We start from the raw sequence: 14,335 nt of genomic DNA on the forward strand, positions 1-14,335 counted from the left end.
ATGCACATATATATATATACACACATCGTATGAGGGCGTGTATATACACGTATATATACACACACACGCGATTAATACGAAACAGGTATCCAATCTATGAAGTAACAGGGATTCCTTTCTCAGACATAGATAACTTTGGCTCGTTTTGTATGCCAGGAAAACAGAAAATGGTGTCAATATGTGCATAATATATTAATCAAGAAGTCAAATCAAGCATCATATTGGGGTCTTCCAGTGCTGGTAATGGTAGTTCATTTCTTTCTTCTTCGGTTCTAACATCCGACATTTTTAGGAACTTAATCACCTTTTCAGTAGCTGCTATTCCACAACTACTTACTTCATTCTGTTATAAAAAAGACAAATAAACGGAATGTTTTAACAATTAGCGATAAACGATATTATTAAGTATAATATATAAAATGAAATGATGGATAAATAATTACCGATGCTGTTAAATTCATAAAATTGAAAAACTTTTGAAGTACAGATACCATTGTGGAAAAGTTGTTATCTGGGAGTCTACTACGTACCAGTGACTCGTAATCCTAAAAAATATCATAGTATCTTAACATGACAATATCTTATCTTATTCCGTAATCTACTTTTGTTAATGTGCTATATCTCTACTGAAGTATAAATCAAGCAATTTTTACCTTGTTATCCATTATTAAGTATCCAAGTAAGAGAACAACATATGCACCTATTAAAGTATGTTCCATGTGGCGTCCAGCCTTTTGCAATACTAAAAAACGAAAACAATTAATATAATAATTAAATTTATATAAATACATTTTTTTTATATTATTAAAAAATACATATACGAACATTTGGTAACAGTTTCTTCGATAAATTCTTCCTGGGATTTTGTTGTCGTTGATACCGTTTCTGTTTGTTCTGAATCTTTTTTACCATCCAAAATTGCATCGGTTTTTTGTTCTTCAGCTCGTGCCAGTTCCTCTTGTTTATAAAAGAGATCTATCAAAGACTCTACACCACTTTCTTCAGCTATAAAAACAATTTCATTAATAAATATTATTTTACATGTTTGGTAAACATATATATTTAAATAATATGTATTCGCGCATAGAAAATACATACCATCAAAAATATTTTCTGTAGATGGAGGAGCCTTTGACTCGATAAGAAGTTGTTTATTATCATCACATTGTTCTACTAAATTTATTAAAAGAATTAATGCCAACATCATCATATCAAATCGTTTTTCTTCCGGTAGCGATTCTGGCACGCGTAATAAAAGGTATAAAGTACAATCAACTACACCACTTTGAGATCCCACTAATTTGCTTCCAGAAGCTGCAATGAAGTAAATATAATTATAACGATAAATAAAACCAATCTCATTACACTAAAAAATGAACATTATAGAAAATTCAATAAGCTTACATTGTCGATTGAATCGATGAGTGAGGTTTATGAGAACTTTGATAATAGCAAAAAGACACTCTCTGACAACAGCACCAGTTGAGCTCTTATCACTTGTATCTGTAGTCGGATAAATGGGAATCTCTTGTCTACATAGGTTATAAAGACTTGCTAAAGTACTTACTAATACACCATCGCCATATTTCAACAAATATACTTGATTCTCTTCATTCATATGTGTAACCTAATTATAAATATAATATACATCAGATTAAATAACACTTTTAGTATAATTCGCATTATAATTTATAATAGGTGGTCCTTACGTTTTCTAATACACGTAAACATCTGTCAACTTTACGTAATTTATCTAATAATGGTTCTGTCCAACGAGCTCTTGTAACATCATGCACATTAATGTGACGGTGACATTCCCTGATTGTTTTTATAATATGCTCTAAGCCTCCTAATTCTCTGAGTTCTTCTTTAAACCACTCTCCTGCACGTTTAGATGTAAGACTGAGAAGTGTCTCCATAGCTAATTGCCCAACCTACATAGATAAATTAATTTTAATATATATTTTATTTTAATTTAAAATTAATTAATATAGATTAATAATAGTAACGTATAAATTACTTACAGTAATGTTATCCAAATTTAAATGTTTAGCATGCCCTTGAGCTTGAATGTCAGCACACAACTGTCGTACTTTTTCCTTATTTTTTAATAATTCAGCCCTACTAAGGCCACAATCGTCAAGCGCATCTTTATGACTGGCATCAGATTCTAATAAACTTAACATTAGTTCTAAGCAATCTCGATCTAAATCCATCGCTAAACGGTCTTGACTTAACACAAACATTACAGTCGCTGTACACAGACCAAGACTCTAATCGCAACACAAAATAATATTAAAATTTATCCTTTTTTTAGGATATTAAAATAGTAAATAAGAAACATACTTGATCTTTAGTGGCATCGTGTAGTGCTTTAAAGAATTTGGCAACAGTCCCATGAGCACGTACATGCATACGAAAGGCTGGAGCCATGCATTTACTTGCTAAGCGTATAGCTGAAAGGCAACGTGTAGCATTTGGATTATTTTCTCTTAAAGTATCCAATATATATTCAACGTCATCATTAAACTCCTGAAATTCTCCACTTTCTTGAATCTGATGGGCCTTTTTCACATTCTTTACTACAGTGTAAAACTAAAAAAAGTATTTTATCATCATCAATAAATCTTAATACAAATAAGTTTTATTACCTAGATATAACGCGTATGTGACTTTAAATATTTGTATAATATATACTTACACCTTTAACTTTTCTGCAACAACGAACACTCGTAACAGCTTCAGAATCATCTGTAAAGTCAACATCAGTTTCAGGATAAGTCACAACTCTTGTAAGTTGAGAAGGCTCAAATTCTCCCGCGTATGCTTCAGATCCAACGGCACTGTGTGATCCTGAAGCTGTAGTTGGAATAACATTTCCAATATTAGGTGCATCTGTTGTACTAGATTCTTTATCACTATCGCACCACTTATGTTTATACAATGCACGTCTTTTATTTCCATTTGTTGTTCCTGTTGAACGACTTTTAAAAATGCTACCTTTCTTAGTAACAGGCTTGGATGGTGCATTAGTTGCAGGAGTATTTAAAGTTTGCGATTCTGAAACTGTACTTGTTACATGCAAAGGCATTTCATTTTCAACATTGCCACTCACACCTTCGCTATCATCGCTACCTGAAAACCAATCCTGATCAACTAATGTCTTGGCTGCTGCAGTTTCAGAATCAGCTACATGAGCAGACGATTCCAATTCTACTTCAGGATCTGGTTCCGCCTCAGTTTCAGCTTCTGGTTCTAATTCTTGTTCTATTTCGGCTTCTGTTTCTTTCTCTAGTTGTCTATTAGTTTCAGGTATCACTTCGTTTGTAGGTAAATCTATAGAACAATGTTGAACCTCATCCGAAGTAATTTCAGTGTTATCTTCAACTTCAGGGACATTTAAGATCATTGGTCTTGTTTGCATAGGATCTGCATCACTCGAAAGAATATCGATAAGTTCTTGAGTCGTAGTTGGCAGTGGTTGGTCTCGTCCAATTAAAGGTTCTATTGTTGGTTTACATGGATAAGTTGAACTACAATCAGTCTTAACAATATCATAATGGGATATAAGAGTGTTATTGGAAAAATCTGTAACAGATTTTCTAAGAGTTAAGGAGAGTCCAGAACTATGTGTATTTGAAGTAGTTGACGCTGTAGTGACAGCAGAAGAGCCTGTTATGTCCAGATGTAAATTTTTTGCACGACTACGCGTCGTTCGTCGCATATCAGAATTTTCTAATGGTATTGATACTGTAGATACAATAGGTTGTTGAGAACGAGTTGTCTTAAGATCTGTTTTGATTGATGGTTCTATGTTACTTTTACGTTCAATATCTATTTTGGTGGGACTAGTAAGAGGTGTAGAAATTCTATAAGTTTCAGGCTCCGGATCCTGATTATTCTGCACATCTCCGCATACTAATCTTGCAGTACCCTTACATATTCTTAAGACAATGGGAGGCTTTCCTTCTTCTCTATTTGATATTTCATTGCCAGTATTATCTATAATCTCCGATACTTTCTTTGCAGGAGTATGCATTGGTTTTGGTAAGGGCTGTTTTGGCAGGGACTGTTGAGGCTGCTTTTGAGCGCGTGCTCTACCATATTGAGAATCAGGTACTTGTTTGTATATTGCCACATCTTGGCGAGATTCTTCTACTACCGGTGGTACATTTCTACTCTTAAAAAATTTCTTCGGTTTTGCAACCGCCTGCGTAGTTTCTGTTTTACTAGCTGGATCAATTTCAAATGAAAAGGGATCTTTTCCAGAACTCACGCGTGCATTCTGATTACTATAATCGATTTTCATCCTTTTTGCACCAAATGAATTATGAATATTATCTCTTCTTCCTATATATGAATAAAAAATATAATTTATATATTTAAAATATTCTTCTTACTATATCCAAATAATATTTGTATTATTTAAATTGCAAAAAATATAATCAATACTAATCACTTATAACCAATGTGCACATTTAAAAAAATTATATATGATATAGTTAATTTAAGTTATTTCAAATATACATGTTATGTGTTGCATATATATATATATACATATATATATATATATAAAACAAATAAATTCTTGAATGCTATACTTTTTAAATACGACAATATGATGCATGTTTGGTATTAATATCTTGCATATATACGAATAGAATTACATCATATAAAATAACTCATTTGTAATAAGTAAAAAAGAATAATAAAGATAAAATAAAAAAAGAAATAACAGCTATACTATGAATGAGTCATAACGAAAGAATGGGAGAAACATAGAGATTAACAATTTCATAACAAATGTTTGAGACACAAAAATACACGAATACAAATAATTTCCTGTATAATTGAGTATAATTGTTTGTTGAATCATTGAATATTTTAATCATGCGAAGAAGCATAATAAAAGTAATAAGAAAGTAAAAAATACATACCATTGATATTCGTGCTTCTGATAGATGTAAAAGATGTTATACCCCATTTTCCAACAGTACCTGCTGACTTGGCAGCAGAAGGTCTGTTACTATTTTCTCGAAAAAGTTTATCAAATTGAATGCTTCCAGGTGTCACACTACTGACCTTGCGACTGTAAGATTTAGTATAACTACGAGACGTCATTTTGAATATTCCGATATTTTAAATGCAGTCCACATCCCATAAGACACAAATAACAATATCTCTCTTCATTCTTTACAATTTTCGTATTATTAATAAAACATAACTATAGATTCGAATAATAATGACGATATTTCGTTATAACATTCGGAAAGTTTGTAATAAATGCGTCGTATCTTTCTCAATAATAGCTAAATTACTATTAAAGTACTACGACCTTAAGAAAAGTAATTTCGGATCTCACTAAAGAAACAAACGCCATGTTTCGATTGCTATTTCCCTCGATGCACAAAATATATTTCCTGTTAAAAAATAACAATTTCTAATTGATTATATTAATAATTATAACCTTTTTCATTAATACGCAAACGATTTTATTACACTTATTATTATTTCCTTTTTCATATACTCAACGAATTTAACTGGAATTTATTAATCATAACATGCTCGTAAGCCATCTGTCGATATGTTTTTCGTTTAAGATTTAGACACATACATACCACATGCAAAAAAAAAGGAATTATACACTCTGCACCAGATAATAATACTTATCATCTTATCCAGTAGATAGAGCTAGATAGAACCAATCGTAAACTATCTACATTACCGATTGAATGGACGCATTTAATATTGTCCAATTAGAATACGATTTATTACATAAAACAATCACGTAATACTAAATGCACTTTAGTTCCTACCAAATCTACATATTATTTATTAATAGTAAATTAATGTTGACCCATATATTCATATAACTTCACAATAAATATATGTATATATATATATATATATATATTTATATACACACACATATATATGTATAATATAATTAATAAAAGTCTTTCAGAAAAAATGAATATATATGCCAACATAGATTTTAAATATAGATAGGATATGTATATTACTCATATGTTTTATCAATAAACAACAACATGCAACACACTATACGACATTAAATACATTTCACTCTCCCCCCTTCCGTTCGGTGTTCAAATTTTATTATTGACTAACCAATCGGATTGAAAATATTATCTTTGCTTTTCTTTTCTTTATTTTCCAGATATTCGTTACTTTAGTAAATACGTGAAAATTTGTAATATTTAACCAACCAATCATTTGTATTTGAATAACCTATAACCAATAACCAATCAACGTATGTAACTTAAGGTGCCATCTTTATAAACGTTTCTTCCCTGAAAATGCTTTAAAATAAACTTACGAGAATGTAGATAATTATTTTATCATCAATTATTTTAATATAATATACGTTTCAAAAAATTAGTTGCTTACAATCGTTATAATAACCTACGTAATATGATATAAATATAATTAATATAATACAAATATAAATATATATAATTATACGAACACACAGAGTTCATATTAAGATGGCAGAGAAAAACGGAAATACTTGAATAACTAGCGGGAAACATTTAAGTTTTAGATTAGGATGTGATATTTTGAGATAAACAACTTGTAATAAATTTTTAATTAAATTTTCCTTTTAACTTTAATAGTTAATACAAATTAATAGTTTGTCTAATTATAAAAAACATATGTATGGTGAATTTTTTGAATCGTTAGTCAAATTATTGTTGCGTGCGCAAATTGAAATAAAAGAAATAAATAAATAAAAGAAAAATTAATAAACATATATAGATATAAAAAAAAAAGAAATATACGCAATTAAAAATAATTATAAAAAATATGATTATATACGAATAAATGCGAATGCACAATGAAAAGTTAGCTTTGTCAAAGCGTTGGACTAGTAATTTCTATATGCCAATGGATAATAAGCATTTTCGCGCTACCTGTTATGAAATCCAACGGGCTAAACGAAACACGTGTTCTTTAGTACTTTGTTAAAAAAAAGTTGGGTATAAGAAGTAGTGATTTAATGGCACAAAGCTTTTTTATGTATTATTTAATAACGTTAAAATTTCAAACGGTATATTAATAGTATTATTTGGAAAAATCTGTACATTTATGCCGTTGAATAAAGGGGAAAGTGATTGTACAGCAGAGCCGCCATTTTATCGTAGTATGACGTAGAGGCTGGGTGTAGCTTCGCGTTCAACCGTCCGTTCGCTGGAAAACGCGAGAAAACGAACCTTCTGATGCTGGGCTCAAGATAGATGCTCTCAAGGGCCACTGGAGGTGTAAATTGTATTTTAAGTCGACATAACGTAAGAAAAGTAGTAATATAAGCAAAATAAGTTCCCCCGATAGAGCAAGAATGAGCGAAGAGAGTAATCCACGAACGCTTTACGTGGGAAATCTTGACGCTTCGGTGTCGGAGGACCTTTTGTGTGCACTGTTTTCACAAATTGGTGCAGTAAAAGGATGTAAAATTATAAGAGAGCCCGGAAATGATCCTTATGCATTTGTTGAATTCACAAATCATCAATGCGCGGCCACGGCGTTAGCCGCCATGAACAAGCGATTATTTCTGGATAAGGAGATGAAGGTTAACTGGGCGACAAGCCCTGGAAATCAACCAAAGTTGGATACGAGTAATCACCATCACATATTTGTCGGTGATTTGTCACCAGAAATCGAAACGGAAACTTTAAAAGAAGCTTTTGCTCCATTTGGTGAAATTAGTAACTGCAGGATTGTACGTGATCCAACTACAATGAAGAGTAAAGGATATGCATTTGTATCCTTTGTGAAGAAGTCTGAAGCAGAAGCTGCAATAGGGGCTATGAATGGTCAGTGGCTCGGCTCAAGATGCATTAGGACAAATTGGTCCACCAGAAAGCCACCGCCTCCAAGATCGGAAAGGCCACGGCACTCTAACAATAGTAAACCCAACTATGAAGAGGTATGTTTAATTTTGTATAGTTTTGTTTTTAAATCATCTTCACCTTATCGGAAGCTCACACAAAGTATGAACCATACAGCGTCTGGAATAGGATGAATACATAATTAGTATAACTAAATTAGATAGGTTTCCGTAAACGCTGTCTGTTATACAGTTGGGTTCAACTTTTGAGTTTAGATTTACTTTTGTTTAAGATGATTTGAAAGAAACGAATGTCAATCGAGAGTGTTTGATGCTTTTGTTAATGGAATCATAGGTAACATATATTACATGCATTTAATTGTTGTGTGATAAGACTATTTTAATATCGCTTTCTCAACATTTGTAACAATTCTATATTTTATTTACATAACATTTGATTGACAGGTATATAACCAAAGTAGTCCTACCAATTGTACGGTATATTGTGGAGGTTTCACAAATGGCGTTACGGATGAGCTAATTACGAAAACATTTTCACCATTTGGAACCATTCAAGATATAAGAGTATTCAAGGATAAAGGTTATGCATTCATCAAATTTACAACTAAGGAAGCAGCTACACATGCCATAGAATCTACACATAATACAGAAATCAGTGGTAGCATCGTCAAATGTTTTTGGGGAAAAGAAAATGGTGATCCCAATAGCGTTGGCCCTAATGCAAATCATCAAGCTCAACAGGTTATTGTTATAAATTCATTAAAGAAGTTTCTCATTCCTTTCTTTCTCATATTATTATATCTCATATTAATTTCTATATAAACTTCAATGTGGTATAGAAATTATATTCTCATCAAAACTTATGTACGTTGGTTACTAACAATTGAATGAAAAAATATTTTTAATCTTTTTATAATTCAACCAGATTTATGGACTGGACTTTTATTTTCTTTTTAATTATAATTTATAAAAATATCTTTAATAGTTTTTAAATAGATAGGATCTAGGAAGTATATTTCTAAGGTATTAAAAAATAAATAAGAAATAGAAGAGAGGTGTTATAGTATATAAACATATGATATAAATCTATGTCTTATAGGTTTCTACTGGAGCTGGGCAGTATGCCTACGGATATGGACAACAAATGGGCTATTGGTATCCTCAAGGCTACCCACAGATGCAAGGCCAATTTCTTCAACCTGCTCAATATTATGGCCAATACTATGGACAACAATATATGAATAGTATGAGGATGCCTGCTCCTGGTGCTGGTACCTGGCAGCCTGCACAAGCAACTGCAGCACCACCAACTGCGACTGCTCCACTACCACCTGGTCAACAACCAACTATGGTAACATATACCATGCCACAATATCCAACACAATGAAACTGATAATTGGTTAATATCAGTTAAATGTTGCGTGCAAAATATTTGCCCAGGGGGCTTTTATATATTTGTTCCAGCATATACCAGTTCTAACAATTGTGTTAGTATTTTGAATTAAAATTACGTATCAAAAAAATAAACGAGTAATTTTACATAAGTATGTATATTTTTGCAGAATGTGTATCGATACTAAAAAAAAAAACACATGTATACTTATTTATGTATACAGAAGAGGAGATTAGTTTTGTCTTTTCTTTTCGTATGATATTATTAATGATTTCTTAGAAAATTTTAAGATTGGATTTTTACAAACGTTTCAAAATATCGAAAAGAATATTATTAATAATAATAATAATAATAATTATAATAATTATAATAATAAAATAATAATTATTACATCATAATAATAATAATAAAATAGGTTGTTTTTTTTTTTAATGGAAACTGAATTCTTTTTGACCAAAATATAAAAGACAAATTGAATGAAATATAATAATTTACTGATAAATTTAATGTATCAAATGTAACATTATGATTAATGCATATAATGTTGAACGAGGTATATTTTTGAACTCTTCTTTAAAGCCCCTGATTTGAGCCCTGCATTCGTTGTGCTGCGTAAGGTGTTCGTATGTATGCGATTATTACGTTGTTATATTTTTTAATATTTTTGCCACAATTACCAATCTTTAGTTTGTCTCGAATCATTGATGAACAATATGACAGTATGTTCATTTATGATAAACACCGAGTATGATGTTAACGGTAGATTAAGATAGAAAAAATATAGCTAAACACACAACGCCTGTGATGTAGCTAGATTTTGTGCATGTTCCGACGTATGCAGGGCCCTTTAAATAAACAGTGCGCGTTGGTTAAAAAGAAAACGAGTTAAAAACTTCTCGTTATGTGATATTTATCGTCGGTGGTGTAATGTATATATAATTTTGCTACAGTAACAAAATAAATAACTTTGTCTTGAAAAAAATATCATCGGGCATATATAATTAAATTTAACTAAAAACTTAGCCAAGTGAGAAAGAGCGAGCGAGAGAGAGAGAGAGAGAGAGAGAAAGCGAGAAAGAAAGAAAGAAAGAGAGAAAGAGAGATCTTAATAACCTGTAAGTTATATTAGTGACTCTTCTCTATTTGTACAAAAACATAGTAAGTTGTGAGGAGTAATAAAGCGTATAATTTAAGTCTAATAATAAACAAAGAAACTGTAGTAAACATTCATATACTTCCATTATAAGGAGCTACTTTTGAGAAAGGCGTTGGTAATAATTACAAGCACACAGGGGTCGCTAATATAGCATATTAAAATAAATTTTAAAAAGAAAAAAAAAAGATAAAAACTCCACACATTGAAAATATCCAAAAGTGAGAAGTACATATATTAGGTTTTTCGCTATTTTAATATATCAACAATATTCATGATTTAAAATAAAAAAAATAATTTAAAATCAATTGACAATCAGTCGAAAAGTAACAAGATACTTTCTGTGCTTTTATTAGTACACGGCACGATATGCTAACCCTCGTGTCTTCCAAGCAATATTTTCGAGCTAAATTTCAAGAGCACAATTAATCTAGTAAGTTTTGATCGTTATTTCATATCCGACAATAAACTTTGATTTCTTTAATATAATAATATTAAATCGTTCTAAGAAAGATTCTTGCTTTATTCTTAGTAAGTTTTATATGTGTAACATTTAGTATTTCGTTATTTTATTGTGTTGTATAAAATATAGAGAAATATAGTAAACCAGAATGAATCGTATTGAACACAGTAAAATAACAAAATACAAAATATTACGAATATAAAATTTACTAAGAAAAAGCAAGAAACTTTTGAAACGATCAAATGCATTAATGCCTTGTGTCTCATAATTCGAACATTTATTTAATATAACATTCGTATACACCAAAGATAAAATAAAAAAAAAAGATATCATACAATATAAATATATCATAATAATTATGAAAATTCATATTAAAGAAAAAAAAAAAGTAAAAAAAAAAAGAAAAAGAGAAATAAGCAGTACGCTGTGTAAAACTCCTTTGGCATAGCGAAATGATTTTTATCATTTTCTTGTTAACAATGATGAATAATAATTCAATGAGAGCTTAGATGATAATCAAGACATTGGAAAATTTACTATCTCTTTACTTCGCCACCGACGGTAAAAAGCCATACAACTTTGAAAACAAATTTGTATAAAGTCATTACTGAATGTAGTAACAGCAGAAACAGAAGATGGACATATGTAGTATGGCACCTTGACTGCGATAAATGATATCGAACGAAAAGAAGCCAATTTCAAGAACTTTTGAAAAAAATAATAATCAGAGAATCGAGGAATGATTAAAAAAATAATGGTTAAAGAGTAATTTAGGTACATCAGGGTGAGTAACCCTCGAAGAAACTTAGGATAATGTTATAATAAAAACAAATTGTCCTTTGAATGAAAAAAAGGAATAAATATTTAAAATACACGACATTCTGTATTCTTTTGTATCCTACATTATTAAAACATATTTTAATCGTATTTTAATACTTCTTTTTCCATCCGTATTATACAGAAAAAGAAAAACGGTTTTCTTAGAGTTTCCAACATGTATCATTTTATTTTATACCAAGAGTTACGCGCTTTTACAATAATTATTTATATATCAATTAAAAAGACAATTTTTCTCTATATCGGGTTATATTTAAATATTAGAAATATTTTTAAATGCATAATTTAATGAGACCCACAAAAAGGCAATTTCCTATTTCATAATTTGAAAGTGGAATTTAATATTGTACATAATAAAAAAAAAATATATATATATTGCTAGCAAAGAAATCCTTTTCAATTGTGGTAGCGTCAAAAATTCCATATTGCTAGATATTTAAATTTGTAATGTACTTATGATATATATATATATTTATGTGAATATTACAATGCTATGCAAAATTGATTGTGTGCATAATAAATAAAGCATGGAAAACGCATTTGCGATAGTAGCAAGTAATTATTTTTCAGTGGAAGTATTGCATTTTTCATGAATATAAGTAGATTGTTTAAATTAGAAATTTATTAAGATATATACTATCGGAAAATTTAAAAAAATCTGAAAGAAAATTGATGTCATTAAATCTAATGATATTGAAGTCCTTGACGACCCTCGGGAGTATATGTATAAGAAGGATACACTTTGTACTATCCATTCCATCGTAATTTTACTGCATATATAGGTCTTACATTATGGTAGCAATAAAATGGTAATCAAAGTATTACAATTTTGTACAGGGTATGAACTATTAAAGTACGAACTGCGAATTAAAAGTTACTCTATTTAATTAAATAACGGTAAGGAACGTCAACATTAACTATTTGTCATTAACAATATTTTTTTCAACGTGAACATAAATATGTAACATCACATACATAAGGATTAGCATATTCTACTCATAATACAATATATAATATTAAGATGAAAACGCACACGTGTTTTTATTTGAGTATCTAGGCAACAAGACAAAACTTAGAAATATATTATGCAAGAAAGGCTATATTTTTTTTAATACAATATTATGCACATCGATCTGATGAAAATGTTCATTCGATTGACTTTTTTAATTTTCTTTTTTGACTTTCTTCTTTTCAACTATCTTTTCTTTTCTTTTTACTCTTTTCTCTCTTGTTTTCTCTTTTTCAAAAATTGCTACTGAAATTGCAAATTATAACTTCCAATGCCTAAGACCTAAGTTATTTATAGCATCCAAGAGAGTACGAATTATCAAAGATATTTACCATGTAAGACTTAGAATATTATATTTTTAAATACGCGATCGAATTATCATCACAGTGTGCACATTTGTTCAAAAATTTCAAAAATGTATGTGCATACATTTTTTTTCAGCGTCCCAATCAATAATTAGATATAGCTTAAATAGCATTAGTTAATATTATAACAAGTTAGTCAGATGTTACCTTATAAATTTATCATTATATGATATAAAAGTAGCAAAATAACTTAATCAAGGCTGAGCATGTTTAGAATGGAAGGCCTGTTTCTTTTCTTTTTTTAAACGTATTTTTGTCATTTCATTTGATTATGCAAAGCTGACAATTAGAAATTACATCGAAGAAAGTTTTTTTATACATACAATGCATATAATGATGCATACAAAGTGAGCATAACTTAAACTTAGGCAGTGAAAAAGTACAAAATTTTATGATAAGCAAGTATCACAATGCAATCGAAAACAGAGCAGGTTGGATTAATATAACTGCGTTGGCACTTTTAATTTGTTAATGTGCTAAGAAAATTTATACAAAACATCATTTTATATTAGCTCCAACACATTAATTATATTTTAGACCAGCGTCAGAATTTCCACCATGCCCTAGTTTAACGAATGCAATGGCAATGCATATGTATTAATTTAAATATTTTAAAAATCTATTAACATTTTCACAAATACAAATTACATCATAACACAACGGTGTTGTTTCATTTTACAATTACATATAATTACAAAATGTGAAGATGAAAAAGCTATAATTTATAAATGACAAATCATTAATTTTTCAATAAATTCTACATACTATTTTTCTGTTATTATAATACACGTAATACGAATTATTTACGGTAACAAATAGAATAATCAATTCACTACTAAAATAATATATCCAATGTGCATATCTAAGTGATTAATACGATCTATTATTTAAATTTACTGATTTTACTGATATTATAGAGTATAATAATTTATAATAAATATATAAGTAAGGACACACAATTAAACGATAAAAGCTCGTAATAGAATTTATACTGACATTAGCTTATCAATTATATACATGTATTCATTATTAAGTCACAGATTGTTTCGATCACCTGAACAATGATTATTCTATATTTGAGCATTGGAAGCAATGGACGAATATTATATACCCATACGTATACATTGTAGGGTATTATCTTTTTACATCTTTTCATAATATGATATTGTTTATTTTTTCGATTATCATCATATTAACCGTAAATCACTGTAATTTTTCATACCCATTACATTCATTTCGTTGTTTTGT

The 14,335-nt window shown here is 29.7% G+C and overlaps 2 protein-coding genes across 5 annotated transcripts; one reads left to right on the plus strand and one right to left on the minus strand.

The window, feature by feature from the left end:
• Positions 1-168: 168 nt before the first annotated feature.
• On the minus strand, positions 169-5,711 carry LOC122521530 (protein wings apart-like). Of its 4 annotated transcripts, none has more exons than XM_043642385.1 (12): positions 5,619-5,711; positions 4,938-5,420; positions 2,702-4,350; positions 2,347-2,595; positions 2,025-2,273; positions 1,710-1,934; positions 1,405-1,627; positions 1,099-1,314; positions 826-1,005; positions 654-742; positions 444-545; positions 169-343 (listed from the first exon to the last, which is right to left on the minus strand). In XM_043642385.1, the coding sequence occupies exons 2-12, from the start codon at positions 5,119-5,121 to the stop codon at positions 197-199; spliced, it is 3,513 nt and encodes a 1,170-aa protein (XP_043498320.1). In that variant the 5' UTR covers positions 5,122-5,420; positions 5,619-5,711; the 3' UTR covers positions 169-196. The 4 variants fall into 4 exon arrangements, with proteins under 4 accessions (XP_043498320.1, XP_043498321.1, XP_043498318.1 ...); XM_043642386.1 differs by having other exon boundaries at positions 5,533-5,619; XM_043642383.1 differs by lacking the exon at positions 5,619-5,711 and adding an exon at positions 5,500-5,612.
• A 1,249-nt stretch (positions 5,712-6,960) lies between these two features.
• On the plus strand, positions 6,961-9,387 carry LOC122521162 (nucleolysin TIAR). The gene is made up of 3 exons (XM_043641653.1): positions 6,961-7,945; positions 8,312-8,608; positions 8,967-9,387. The coding sequence occupies exons 1-3, from the start codon at positions 7,358-7,360 to the stop codon at positions 9,252-9,254; spliced, it is 1,173 nt and encodes a 390-aa protein (XP_043497588.1). The 5' UTR covers positions 6,961-7,357; the 3' UTR covers positions 9,255-9,387.
• Positions 9,388-14,335: the final 4,948 nt, after the last annotated feature.

Source organism: Polistes fuscatus, unplaced genomic scaffold, assembly GCF_010416935.1.
Source record: "Polistes fuscatus isolate 324 unplaced genomic scaffold, CU_Pfus_HIC Scaffold4, whole genome shotgun sequence".
NCBI lineage: Eukaryota > Metazoa > Arthropoda > Insecta > Hymenoptera > Vespidae > Polistes > Polistes fuscatus.

Coding starts and splice junctions, on each gene's coding strand:
- LOC122521530 (XM_043642385.1), bottom strand. CDS start 5,121: ATGACGTCTCGTAGTTATACTAAATCTTACAGTCGCAAGGTCAGTAGT. Junction 2,596..2,701: donor GTTGCAGAAAAGTTAAAGGT/GTAAGTATATAT, acceptor TACTTTTTTTAG/TTTTACACTGTAGTAAAGAA. Junction 1,935..2,024: donor TAAATTTGGATAACATTACT/GTAAGTAATTTA, acceptor TTATCTATGTAG/GTTGGGCAATTAGCTATGGA.
- LOC122521162 (XM_043641653.1), top strand. CDS start 7,358: ATGAGCGAAGAGAGTAATCCACGAACGCTTTACGTGGGAAATCTTGAC. Junction 7,946..8,311: donor GTAAACCCAACTATGAAGAG/GTATGTTTAATT, acceptor TTTGATTGACAG/GTATATAACCAAAGTAGTCC. Junction 8,609..8,966: donor CAAATCATCAAGCTCAACAG/GTTATTGTTATA, acceptor TATGTCTTATAG/GTTTCTACTGGAGCTGGGCA.